The following is a 13288-nucleotide window of genomic DNA, read 5'->3' as shown; positions in this document are numbered from 1 at the left end:
TCAGAATGGTGCTGTTCATATTTTTATCAGCTTCAATTAGCGTGAGTCTCCGAGCAGGTTGGGATCTCATTTCAGCGCTCGTGTCTCTTGAAATGCAGAAGGATTTCAGGATGTGACCAAGTGGACGACAACGGTTTTGGCAAACTGGAGCACATTCATGGGTTCTTAGTGGAGGTAGACAAGTTATTCCTAAGCTTCATTATTATTGAAAGCCTTTTCTGAAAGCTAAAAGTGACACATGATCTCCGAATATTAATAGAAGAAATGCTGGGTTTTTATTTGCTTTGTATGACATTAGTAGAGTAATTTGTGAGTATTTGGGTCACTGAGCGACTCTATGGAACAACCACAAAGCTGCAGTTGTGCAACTACTTTTGTTTTTTTGAAAAAACTCTAGGCAGTATTTTGAAAAGTGTTATTTTTACTATCTAAAATAAGACTATAAGTCTAAACATTAAAAAGCGTTGTTTTTTTTGTTTGTTTGTTTTTCAGGCGTACACTGTGCAGACTTTGAAATGAACACGAACTGAATGCTGAAGTCATATAAATAAGCCAGATATTTAACCTTTTCATATTTAGTGTAAGGGCAAAGTTCATTCACTTTGTATTTTCCGAACTTCTTAGCCTGTTTTACATAAATGTTCCTTCCAGAGTCAATACATCCTCATTCACATGTTGAACCAAATATTATAACAATGAGCATTTCTATAAAACAAAAATATTATCGAGGAATGAGTTCCACTGACCTACTTCTACGTATTTCTGTCATTTTTCATCCCTCAAGTCTAAAGTATAAAAACTAACAGAAACTTAAAAAGAAAAAAACTTGAAATTATGTTGTGCTTAGAAAAAAAACCCCAACATGCTAAGAAACTTTTTTTTTTCTTTACTGCAGAAATAGTTAACGCTGTTGAAATATTTTCAAGAATATACTCCATTATGTAGGCAGGGCTGTTTATTATCTAGTGATACATAAAGGCTATTTAAACTGATAAGATAATCTCTAATCACTGCATAAAACAGTTTGTTCTCATTTGTTTACCATTTTTTATTTATTTATTTTTTACCTGTAATACAAGTGTGTGTCTGGCCATAAGAGTTAGAAGAATTTGTCGTCATCCTCCAGGAGCTGCCCAGCAGATGGCAAGGAAACGGTGAAACACTTTACTGACCTGAACTTCCTGGATATTTAACATTTAGAAATTTTGGATGGGATTAAATGAATATAAACCAGTTGGGTCAAAGCTGGATTTTTACATTTATTTTGTCTTGACTAAAACAACCAGATTCCATGGAAGAACTCTTGAGTTTTATCTATAATATTCCTCAGTAACATGCTTCTTATTGCAGGGATGTTGGTTTACGCTCCCTCCCCCCTCAATATGCACCTCAAATTACGTCATGTGCACCAGAGATTTCTCTATTTTCTAAACAACTGCAAACAGATTTTTGAACCCAGAGCTCAGGATATTTAAGTTACCCAACTACATAAAAGAAAGCAGGTTTTGGTGATATTAGTAGAGTAGCATCTTTGATATGTGGCATTAATGTTTAACTTGCAAATAACATGGATGTCTAAACAAATATTTCTGTTCGTATATGAATCAGCTTGAATAAATTAGCCACGATTTCCAGTTTTCTGGTGTAAATTCCCATAATCCCCAGGGAAAGTGTCTGGGTATTTATTGCCATACATTTTAAGTACACCATCAACCCACACAGATGTGAGAAAATGACTTGGATGTCCAAGGTAATAAACTCTCACCAAGGTGCAATAACTTATAGTACTTTAATCACTCAAACAACACATGCGAGAGCAGATTTCTTAACTCAAAAGGTAGCTTAAAGCTACAAACATGGAAAAAAAACTTTTAAAGAACATGAGTAGACAAATTCTGTTCATTCATCTTTGAAAATACATGTATACACCTCCAGGTTGTTTTTTTTTTCCGTTTTTTTTTTTTTTTAAGTATATTCAAAGAGTACTGAAAAGCATGTTTAAATACTTGATAAACTGATTCAAAATATTGACTAAACATCCATTTAATTACAATTCCAAGAGCTACGACACATCAGTCTTCTCTGCATGTACAACAATGCATCAACATATATTCATCATATAGTTACTCCTATGCTGATTACTTGACTTCAGTAGTATCAGAAACTGAGAAAACTGGGAAAATGGAATCATTCGTGGTAGAATCAATGCAGCGGACAGGATGAAGCTTCCTCGTATTAATAGACAAATAAAAAATACAAAAAAAAAAAAAAAAAAAAAGACAAGCAAAACCAAATTCTTCAAAAAGCTAAAACACTGAGTATGTGTTCTGTAAACCTGAGCAACTCAGTGCTGTAGCGTTTGCATGCTCTGTGCAGATGGACAGTCTTCATTAAACCAGATGCTCCTGTCCATCCTGACACACAATATGGTGGTCTTCGGCCTCCACATGGCTCTGTGTTAATTAAAGAGCCTTGTGCGGCCCTCGGACCCTGCAGCTGATTATTGGCTGCAGCATTGGGGCTGTTGGACGTGAAGGAAGCGACCCCAGGAAGAGGCGCGGTGCATCGTGTGTGAAAGGGGCGAATCGTTTGAAAGCGGAGCTGTGACAGCTGAAGCTGGAAGCATGTGTGAGGCATGTTTGTTTTGCATTTACCCCTCGACCGCAGCTGTGTGCACCGTCCTTTTCCCAAAACGCCGGAACACACAGACGCCCTTCGCTCAACCTCTCAGCTAAAAGCGGGACGGGGGGACAGGAGGCACCTCATTTGTCTTCCATGCAAACACATATCCTACCATTTTCACCACAGTTTAGCATAATGCAGATAATTTTAGAGGGATCTCTGCTGACAGTAACCAACCAAACAAAAGGGAAAGTTGATGTGGTTCACTTTAGGGAAATCCTCTGCTTTTCGACCTGGTGCAATATTTCAAATTGACTCTTTGACAAAACATCTTTGTTATGCTTTAAGCCTACGTTTAGCTTCCTGGTCACAGGAAATATGTCTTATGCTGTAGAACTATGGAAAACTTCATTTGCTATTTCTGTCTCTAGAGGAAGCTGTTGCCAGGGGGGAAACTCATCCTATATGAACGATATCCTCAGTGAGATCCGAAACATTTTATCTGTCTATTTGCCTTCCAAGTAATACCTGTTGTTTTACTGTACAACTAGTTTTAAATAATTGATAAGCAGTCTGAGTATTCACTGAAGGTACACACACCCTTGTAAAAAACAAAACAAACAAACAAAACAACTGTAATAACTGGTGAATTTAACTAAAGTTCTTTTCAACAATGACAAAAAAAATAAATAAGTTAATTGTTCTAGGCTCTCTTATTGATGCCTTACTGTCCTTTTGACCGTTTTAAATTTCTTTTAACATAAAAATAATAATTTCTTTGAAACAAAAATGTGTTATGCTAAATTTTAAAATTTGATATAGCACAAAATTTTATTTCTGTTTCTTTGTCATAATGATGAAAACATCAGACTTTTAGTCAATAACAGGCCACAATTTTCTTTTTTTTAAGCAGGCACCGGTATGATTAGGCTTCACTAAAATTATCAGCATGTCGAGAAAGGACAATGTTTTACAATGAGGAGTCTACCAAAAATATGGCAAAGGTGGTATCATGCTGTGGGCCTGTGCTTGAAACAGGTACCCTGTTGTCAGAAGCATAGATTTGACAGTACAAAAACATAATGACTTAACAGAAAACTTTATTAAAACCTGCTCCATGTTTAGTATTATTAGATGCTGTTCTACAACGATCTTTTGCACAGATATTTTTGGTTCTGTGCTTCTCTTCAGTGGTAACATTTCGAACCAGGACTGTTTATTGGTCCAATTGTTCTTGGACTGTGATGAGCTCTTTTATCTTTCCTCCTTTCTTGAAAGACATTGAATCTAACAATAGCATCCATTCTAAAACTCTGCTAGAATGTTTTTCTTATATGAACTTCAAAGATTTAGAATTTTTGACAGGTTTCTTCTTCATGCTTCACCTGAAATGTAGATTATTATTAATAACTGTGTTACTGTCACATGGCCATCCCCCTATAAGATGTTTTTCAATTAACAGTGACTTTGATGCTTTAAGTATTTTGAGCAGAGCAACTAGAGAAAAGAAGATAAAAATACCATCTGTATGTTCAGCTTTGACAGCTAGACACATTCTGGCTGAAAATTCTAAAAAGTTAAACAAATGGCAAAGTCCTTGAAAAGCTTCAAAGTGTCAACGCACACTTTGTAATCTGGGCCGGTCTTCTCTCTTTCAAACACGGGGATTGCTTGTTTTCTGTGTTATTCCTGACAGTCTGACTGAGGAGGGCGCTTCCTTCTCCGAAGCAAGGCCAGGGGCTCAGTTGAGTCCCCTTTTTAGACAAAATGTCCTTTTTGTTTCAAGGCTCTCAGGTCCAGAGAGCAGCAGGCCTGCTGTGCACCTCCCCTCTCACTTCCTCGTCCATCCCTCCTCTCTGCGGCCATCAGCAGACTTACTCAGTGCAGCAGGTGGATCTCCCATCTCGATCCGACTCAGCCTGGTCATGTTCCACCCACTCGACATTTAAATGTGAGGAAACAGAATAACTTATGGGTTTAGACGTTCCTAAACTCGCAGTATTTGCTGAAAAACTGTGCTGAAAGCGAGGAGCTGCTCGACGTGATGGATGTGCAGGACGATTTTCTGAAACTCGTTTTTCTTTACAGCCCCAGTATTTCAGAGGTCTAATGCTAAAAATATTGTTGATGGAAAAAAAGAAATTATTGTGGCTTAAAAAAAAAGAACAATGACTTTCTGTTTCTTTTTTTTTTTGGGTTGAAATATTTGTAAAAGTACAAAGAATTCAAAAAAACAAAATCCTACAAAAAAATTAAATAAAGTAAAAATGAAAACAGCACCAAACTCCACACTGCATACACTTATAGCAATGCACAGACAATAAACGTGCATGAGTGTTTGAAATCCTCCTCTCTGTCTGTCTTTAGGACTACACAGCATTTCTTTCCATCAGGCTTTCACACTGACTTTCCTCCAGCAGAGGCACTGAAACCTGGCAAACCTCTGCCAGCCACCTCCGATGCTCATAATCATTTTTGTTGCAGCATTTATAAAGGCAGTCACTTCTTTCCTGCAGAGTTTTGAATTAAGTGCCCCTAGTCTGCGTAATATATCCCCCATCCAGCGTGCATCGGCGCATCATGTTGCCCAAGAAATGGCAGCACTGTGCTCTTTGGCTTTCATACGCAAAGCAGCAATACTGGGAGGACTTGCGGTCGGGATCCATGTTGAGATCGTACGTGTTGATGCCCGCAGCCATGCCAGGAGAGCCGCCAAACAGGCTGCCCATGTGAGGCTGTCCGACATGTCCCCCGGGACTCGATACGCCCAGGAAGTCAGAGACCCCACTGGCAGAGTGGGGGTGTGGGGTCATGCATGTGGTCACGGTGTCGCAGGGAACAACGCAGCCAGGGACGGGATGCTGCACTGCTGCCGCCGATCCAGGAGGGGTTCTGGATCTGAAACATTGTCAAAAAGGTAGAGGTAGAGGTGTCATAAAAAAATATATATAAAATTATGATGTTTGATTTGTCATATTCAGTCAGAATGATTACGCCTCTCTGCTGGTTGTTCATACAGTAATCTTATGTTATGGCCTTCACAATAATGAGTAAGAGAGCGAGCCTGAGTCTGATTCAGCCATTACTGAGCCACGCGACTAAAGAAGCTGTTCAAAGGACACATTTGTTCCTTGCTGGCTGCAAAACAAATTGCCCCTTTAGGACAGCAAAATTTATCTTTATGTTAATCTTGCTTTAGCCACACTTTTTTTTTCATTGAGCGAAACAACAAAGTCTGTAAGAAAGTATGCAACGGGACATGAGAGAGTTTAGAAGGAAAGCCCATACAGTTAGGGCCAGAAATATTTGGACAGTAACACAATATTTGTGAGTTGGGCTCTGCATGCCACCGCATTGGATTTGAAATGAAACCTCTACAACAGAATTCAAGTGCAGATTGTAACGTTTAATTTAAAGGGTTGAACAAAAATATGTGATTGAAAATGTAGGAATTGTACACATTTGTTTACAAACACTCCACATTTTAGGAGCTCAAAAGTAATTGGACATATAAACATAACCCAAACAAAAAAGTTTTTTCTCAATATTTTGTTGTGAATCCTTTGGAGGCAATCACTGCCTTAAGTCTGGAACCCATGGACATCACCAAACGCTGGGTTTCCTCCTTCTTAATGCTTTGCCAGGCCTTTACAGCCGCAGCCTTCAGGTCTTGCTTGTTAGTGGGTCTTTCCGTCTGAAGTCTGGATTTGAGCAAGTGAAATGCATGCTCAATTGGGTTAAGATCTGGTGATTGACTTGGCCATTGCAGAATATTCCACCTTTTTGCTCTCATGAACTCCTGGGTAGCTTTGGCTGTATGCTTGGGGTCATTATCCATCTGTACTGTGAAGCGCCGTCCGATCAACTTTGCAGCATTTGGCTGAATCTGGGCTGACAGTATATCCCGGTACACTTCAGAATTCATCCGGCTACTCTTGTCTGCTGTTATGTCATCAATAAACACAAGTGACCCAGTGCCATTGAAAGCCATGCATGCCCATGCCATCACGTTGCCTCCACCATGTTTTACAGAGGATGTGGTGTGCCTTGGATCATGTGCCGTTCCCTTTCTTCTCCAAACTTTTTTCTTCCCATCATTCTGGTACAGGTTGATCTTTGTCTCATCTGTCCATAGAATACTTTTCCAGAACTGGGCTGGCTTCTTGAGGTGTTTTTGGGCAAATTTAACTCTGGCCTGTCTACTTTTGGAATTGATGAATGGTTTGCATCTACATGTGAACCCTTTGTATTTGCTTTCATGGAGTCTTCTCTTTACTGTTGACTTAGAGACAGATACACCTACTTCCCTGAGAGTGTTCTGGACCTCAGTTGATGTTGTGAACGGGTCCTTCTTCACCAAAGAAAGTATGCGGCGATCATCCACCACTGTTGTCTTCCGTGGACGCCCAGGCCTTTTTGAGTTCCCAAGCTCACCAGTCAATTCCTTTTCCTCAGAATGTACCAGACTGTTGATTTTGCTACTCCAAGCATGTCTGCTATCTCTCTGATGGATTTTTTCCTTTTTTTCAGCCTCAGGATGTTCTGCTTCACCTCAATTGAGAGCTCCTTTGACCGTATGTTGTCTGGTCACAGCAACAGCTTCCAAATGCAAAACCACACACCTGGAAACAACCCCAGACCTTTTAACTACTTACTTGATTACAGGTTAACGAGGGAAAGGCCTTTTGAGTTACTTGCAGCCTTTGGAGTCCATTGTCCAATTACTTTGGTCCCTTGAAAAAGAGGAGGCTCTGCATTACAGAGCTATGATTCCTAAACCCTTTCTCCGATTTGGATGTGGAAACTCTCATATTGCAGCTGGGAGTGTGCACTTTCAGCCCATATTATATATAAATTGTATTTCTGAACATTTTTTGTCAACAGCTAAAATAACAAAACCTGTGTCACTGTCCAAATATTTCTGGCCCTAACTGTATATGCGCTTTGGAGAGATTGATAAGGTGTGCACTGTGTCTACAATCAGGGTTTCAAAAGCAACTGCATCAAGGAAATGAACTACAACTGCTGCGTTCCTTGAATTAGGCCACTTTCAAACCAATATCGGAAACCTGGACAAGTTGCCGGTCCATTATAAGCATGGAACATTGTTGATATTTATCACAATATTATGCTGTACTGGGATGTACCTGTAATATTTTAAGACATCCCTTGCTAACCTAAAGACTTGCTAAAAGGTTTTATCGGCTATTCAAAAGTTGAATCAAAGGTGAGTATGTTGCCGTCAGAACTCATAGCAGCAAACTGCAGCCAGCTAATATAAATAAAGTTGATGTCTGAGCCACAGCGCTTGGCACAACTCTATTTTAAAATGATATTTTGATGTTTTCAAAAAAACTTGGGCTTCACTTGAACATTTGTTTTTCAAAATCCTACATCCGCTGAGTTGGACCATTCTTGGCTGAACATAAAGCCATTGATTGATTGCTAAGCTTTTTTTCTAGCTATAAAAAGAAGACCAAGATTGGCAACATAAATCAATTCAAAAGTGACAACAAGACTGACCAAACTTGAACTCAACTATTCCATTCTTATTAAAACAAAAATCTCTTGCGCAGACTCCTGTTAGCACTCAATAAACCAAATCTATCTGTTGCATTTTGAGCACGATTTAACATGTTGCTCCTGTACCTGTGCGTAGTTCTCAGGACGCGTTAGGAGCGGCAGCTCGTAAGCAGTTGAGAAATGTGTTCGGACCTGCTGCATCTGACCAAATCGTTCCCTCTTCCTCCACTTCGCTCTCCGGTTCTGGAACCACACCTGCAAATGGAAAACAAAAGTTTACACATCTTTGAAGAGAGCAAGAAGTTTGAGGTGAAGTTAAAATGAGACTGGAATAGCAGAAATGTAGTGTTACTAAAACCCAAACACACTTTTGCTTGAGATCAAAAGGAAGGACTTTTATCTGGATGTTTTAATTGGGAATCTGATTCTTATGAAAAAAAAAAAAAAAACCCACAACCTTAGTGTGAACTCACAGACTCAAAATTGCAACTCAGAGGCAATTAAAGCTGTGTGAGTGTGACTGAGGCGGAAAAGGAAGCGGATGATTTCGAAACAAATTGCTACAGAAATTTACATGTAGTTTGTAGCTCTAAAATCATCTCACCAATGCGTATTTGTTGTCTGACCACAGAGTGTGTGTTTTATCTTCCATAATTGCCTTTGACATCTAAATCTCATTGTGTTTACTGCAAAAATTTGTGTGTTTGGCTTTCTAGTGGAGAATCTGAAAGTAATCAAAATGTGTTTTTTTCTCTTGCGCTGTAATCATCTACCTTTTTTTTTTGTGCAAGCAAATCTAAACATCTAAATGTAAACATTTGATTTTATTGTCTCCTGAAAATGTCTCTTCCATTGATGTTACCAACCAGACTATTTTTCTGGTGCCCTCCTGATATCGTGCAAAAAGGGGGAATGGAAAAGTGAGATAGGATGATAATTGGTGTTTGTTTGGATCTTCCCTTTTAATTTCCTGAAGTCTAAAACCTCTGGCTTTGAGTCACGGTCTTCTTCTAAATTACGAAGGCACGCCGATTTGAGGCCATAATCCGTCTTTCCTTGATGTTTGATATGTCTTCTTTTGAGCCTAATCATCACCACCCAGTCGAAGACTGCTGTCTCCGAAGGTCACTTTATGGATTTACTGTAATGATCGAGCTCGTCACGTTCTTCCTCAAATCCTGAATCCATGGACATCTCAGTTTTTGCCCTGCTCCAAGTCTGTTGGCTATTATGCTCTAACATATTTCTATGTTTGCACACACTGCCTTGTGACAGTAATTGGTAAAGACCTTGACAGCTTAAGTAGCTGGTAGACTCTCAATGAGCCTTTATTTATGTTACTGCTCCAGAGAGAAAGAGCAGAGAAATACCAAACTGGCCCCAGCAGGAGGGCTGTACGGGGGCTGAAAACACTTTGAAGTGAGAGCGCGGCTCGGAGGATTGATAACCTGCCTCTGCTGTCACTCATTTCACCTTCCAAACCAAGTAGGAGAGGAAAAAAAAAGAGGGGCTGCTGAGCCTGGCTTCAGTTTTCCAGCTGCCATAAAACTCCAACAACATAACAGGAGGATGTCTGACCAGTGTTTATGTTCATCAGCTATTTTTGTTCTCATTTTCTGCAAAAAAAAAAATCTCTAAGTGGAGAACTTGATATTCCCTGTAAGGTCATCAGAGGGCACCTGCGGACTGAGGTTAAAGAGATACTATGAATGTTTACTGTTTTCATTTGAAACTCGTTAAAAATGCAGTTTATCCAGGAAGACTTGCAGCAGTGCTTTCCTGTGCTGTTTGTTGTAAACTTTTACCGATGCATTAGATTCTGCAACATATGCTTGCATAGTGTTTTGTTTTTGTTCTGGAGAATGGAAGTAATGGTGTCGTGCTTATAGTGCTAAAGATCAAACATTCGTCTGGTTTACAAAAAGCTTAATAGTGCTAGTCTGTCTGTGCTAAAATCATTTAAATTTAAAATGAGGATGACTTAAAAACACCATTTTTCTTCTTGTTGCTAAAATGGTTTCACATTCTATCTCAGTTTAGCAGACAACTTGACATCATAATGTAACATTACGGATATTCCTCGGCCCTTTGAGATGCGCTCTGACCGTCTCGCCTCCTCTGTCTCTCTGTAGGTGGGATCTGCGTCTCATCTTTCATCTATAAACTCATGTGGACACCTGTGTTTCCCCGGAGGACTCCACGTCCGATGCCGTCTCGGCTCCCTGGACGTATCAGAGCTGCGAATCTCAGAGATGTGACGATACTGAAGCCCCTGACCTGTGACCCCTGACCTTCACATGTAGTGTATGTGGCTCAGATCTGAATTCACCTTCTTCCTTTGAAACCCTGAGACTAAAAAAGCAAACAACACCGGGCCCTGGCGTTGTTTAACAAAAAGGTGCCCTGTTATTTGATGTGCGTGTATGTGAAACATGAACCACTGAGGTCTGTTTGCTCTCCTTTCTTTTGTAAGAAAAAAGCTATATGTTTTGGAGAATGCTTTTTATCAGTAGTTTAGGGTGCTCTAACATTTCTTTGCTCCAGATGCTGACCTGATGAGTTTTTTTGTTTCTTTTCTTTCCCTCTTACATGCAAATTACCTGGATGGAGCACAAAACCCTATCCTGTGGCTGATAAGGCATCTTGTGCCTTTTATCTTTTTAACCTGAGTGTTTAAGTGGACTGCTGGAGAGCCGACGACTGTAAAGCTGCATCCATCTGCAGCGGGCAGGTCAGTGATAGCACAACTGCAGAGCGGCATGCCTTTAGACTCTGGAGTGAGTTACGGCCCTGGAGGCTGCACAGATTTCCTGTATTTCTCGCTCACCGTTTCAGCTCATCATCTGGGTGATTGTTTTTGATCAATCTCTTATCTCATCTAAATTGACGGACACGGAAAGAACGAAGCCAGAATTTAACATATTAGGCTTGTTTTGGCCAGAACTTGAAGTAAGCTGATAACAGTCGCTGACGAACCAGCGGAAGCCCATGGGAAAAGTTTCACACCTCCTGGAGACCACAGCGGGGACACATTCTTGTCTGAACGGGTCTTTAATGAAAGAAAAACAAGGAAAATCCAAGGGCTTTGGTTCTCATCCACATGCACCACACAAAGACATGGAGCAGATATGGTGGAGGTCTCTTTCACTCTCTCTGATGTGGGAATGCATTACAGCAGTTGTGACCAGTTTCTAAACTAATTGAGCCTAAAAGGTCAAGGGGCGCTGTGAGCCTCAGCTCATGGAGAACCCGACAGCAAGAGATCTTGCAATTTCAGGAAACTAAACTTTGAAAGTGCAAAGGGATAAAGCCATCAAGACAATCCTAAGGAAAAACATTGCAGAGCCATGTGTTGATGAAAGTCTGCTCTCTTTAAACTGCACATATGAGGCCCAGGCAGCTCAAACCTCAGCCCCCTGATCCACCCTGGGCCCCCTGGCCTCTGCAAGCTCTCACTCCCCCACACTCTCTCTCCCCACTCCCACATTACTAGATAAATCTCTCATGTTGTTCTGAGAGTGACTTTATCTCTGCAGATGCTGAAGGGTGCAGGAGGTTTTGTTGTTTAAAGCCTTTTCTCTTCAGAGCTTTTTTTTTTAAAGCATTGTGTCCAGAATAAATGTATCCAACGTCCATTTAGTTGTGTTGGCTCTTACCTGCACTCGGGCTTCGGTCAGGTCAGTCCTCAAAGCGAGCTGCTCCCGGGCGTAAACGTCAGGATAATGCGTCTTTTGAAAAACCTTCTCCAGTTCCTCCAGCTGATAGCTGGTGAAGGTGGTGCGGTTGCGTCTCTTCTTGCCCTTGTTGCTTTCGCCACCATCGACTTTTTCCAGCGGACTCGCCAAGTCATTGCTCGGCGACCTTTCAGAGGCTGCCTTGACACCTTGGTCCTTCACAGCCAAGTATCTGGAGTCCATTCCAGGTGGATCAGAGTCTGGGGCCAAATCAGAGTCTGTCAGGCCTGAATTGTCCTTACCTGCAGAAACAGGAAGTGTGTGAAACTCTTAAAAGTGTTATTCTTAAGAAGAATGATTGGACTGGAACAACTCTTTGTAAATTTGTTGCTATTAAACTGAAGATAAATTAGGAAAAAGGGGAGTATTTATAAGAGTAATGTATTGTAGTGGGGAAAATACAGTGTGATTTTCAGAAGACAGAAAGACGCAGAAGAATATATGTGTTTGATACATTTGGTCCTCAAAGGTATTTACATTTTTCAGGTGACCTTATTGGCCTGAGTGCTCAGTATATATATTTATATATATATATATAAATAACAACATGGGAACGACATAACCAAGTGGCAGGCATAGTGTACAGAAACATCTGTGCAGAATATGGACAGAATATGGACAAGATCAAAGTGGGAAACACCCCCAAAGGTGGTGGAGAACGCCAGAGCTAAGATCCTGTGGGACTTCCAGATCCAGACAGACAAAATGGTAATGGCAAACCAACCAGACATTGTCGTAGTGGATAAACAACAGAGGAAAGCCGTTGTGGTAGATGTAGCAATACCAAGCGACTGCAACATCAGGAAAAAGGAGCACGAGAAACTGGAGAAATACCAGGGCCTCAGGGAGAACTGGAGAGGGCCTGGAAGGTGAAGACCACAGTGGTGCCTGTGGTCATCGGGGCCCTCGGGGCAGTAACCCCCAAACTGGAGCAGTGGCTACAACAGATCCCAGGAACAACATCAGACATCTCAGTCCAGAAATGTGCAGAGATACTGCGCAGGACCCTCAAGCTCCCAGGCCTCTGGTAGAGGACCCGAGCTCAGAGTCAACACTTTTCTTGCCTTGGCTCACATGCAAAAATCTGCTGAATATTTTGGTCATAAATCCAACAAAATCTTCCAATGAAAATCTCTGTGTGATATTTTTTTTGATCTTGGCCCATCATAAAGAATTTTCCTCCTGGGAATAGACATGGATCATCTAATTAGCTCTATCTAACGTCAAACAAAAGAAACAAGGGGTCTCCTTTGACCAAACTTCCAGGAACGAGCCTCAGACAGAGCATTCAGATATAATGATTTCTTTGAAGGACCAATATTTTAATTTATGAGGTCTGACGGGGCGGAACAAAGACGTTTCTCACTCTGTGTGATGAAACTTTGTTGTGAAATGTGTTGCCACAGTGT

The 13288-nt window shown here is 40.7% G+C and overlaps 1 protein-coding gene across 1 annotated transcript; it reads right to left on the bottom strand.

The window, feature by feature from the left end:
- Nucleotides 1-5200: 5200 nt before the first annotated feature.
- Nucleotides 5201-12121, bottom strand: LOC129357920 (homeobox protein aristaless-like 4; the record flags this gene model as incomplete). Its single annotated transcript, XM_055026855.1, is given in 5 exon segments — nt 5201-5263; nt 5265-5481; nt 5483-5520; nt 8272-8400; nt 11802-12121. Coding segments are annotated over 5 exon segments (767 nt in total), but the record flags the coding sequence as incomplete, so codon positions are not given.
- Between the last annotated feature and the right edge of the window lie 1167 nt (nt 12122-13288).

Source organism: Poeciliopsis prolifica, unplaced genomic scaffold (assembly GCF_027474105.1).
Source record: "Poeciliopsis prolifica strain line A6 unplaced genomic scaffold, Auburn_PproV2 SCAFFOLD339, whole genome shotgun sequence".
Lineage (NCBI taxonomy): Eukaryota > Metazoa > Chordata > Actinopteri > Cyprinodontiformes > Poeciliidae > Poeciliopsis > Poeciliopsis prolifica.
This window is presented reverse-complemented; position numbering and strand designations above follow the sequence as displayed.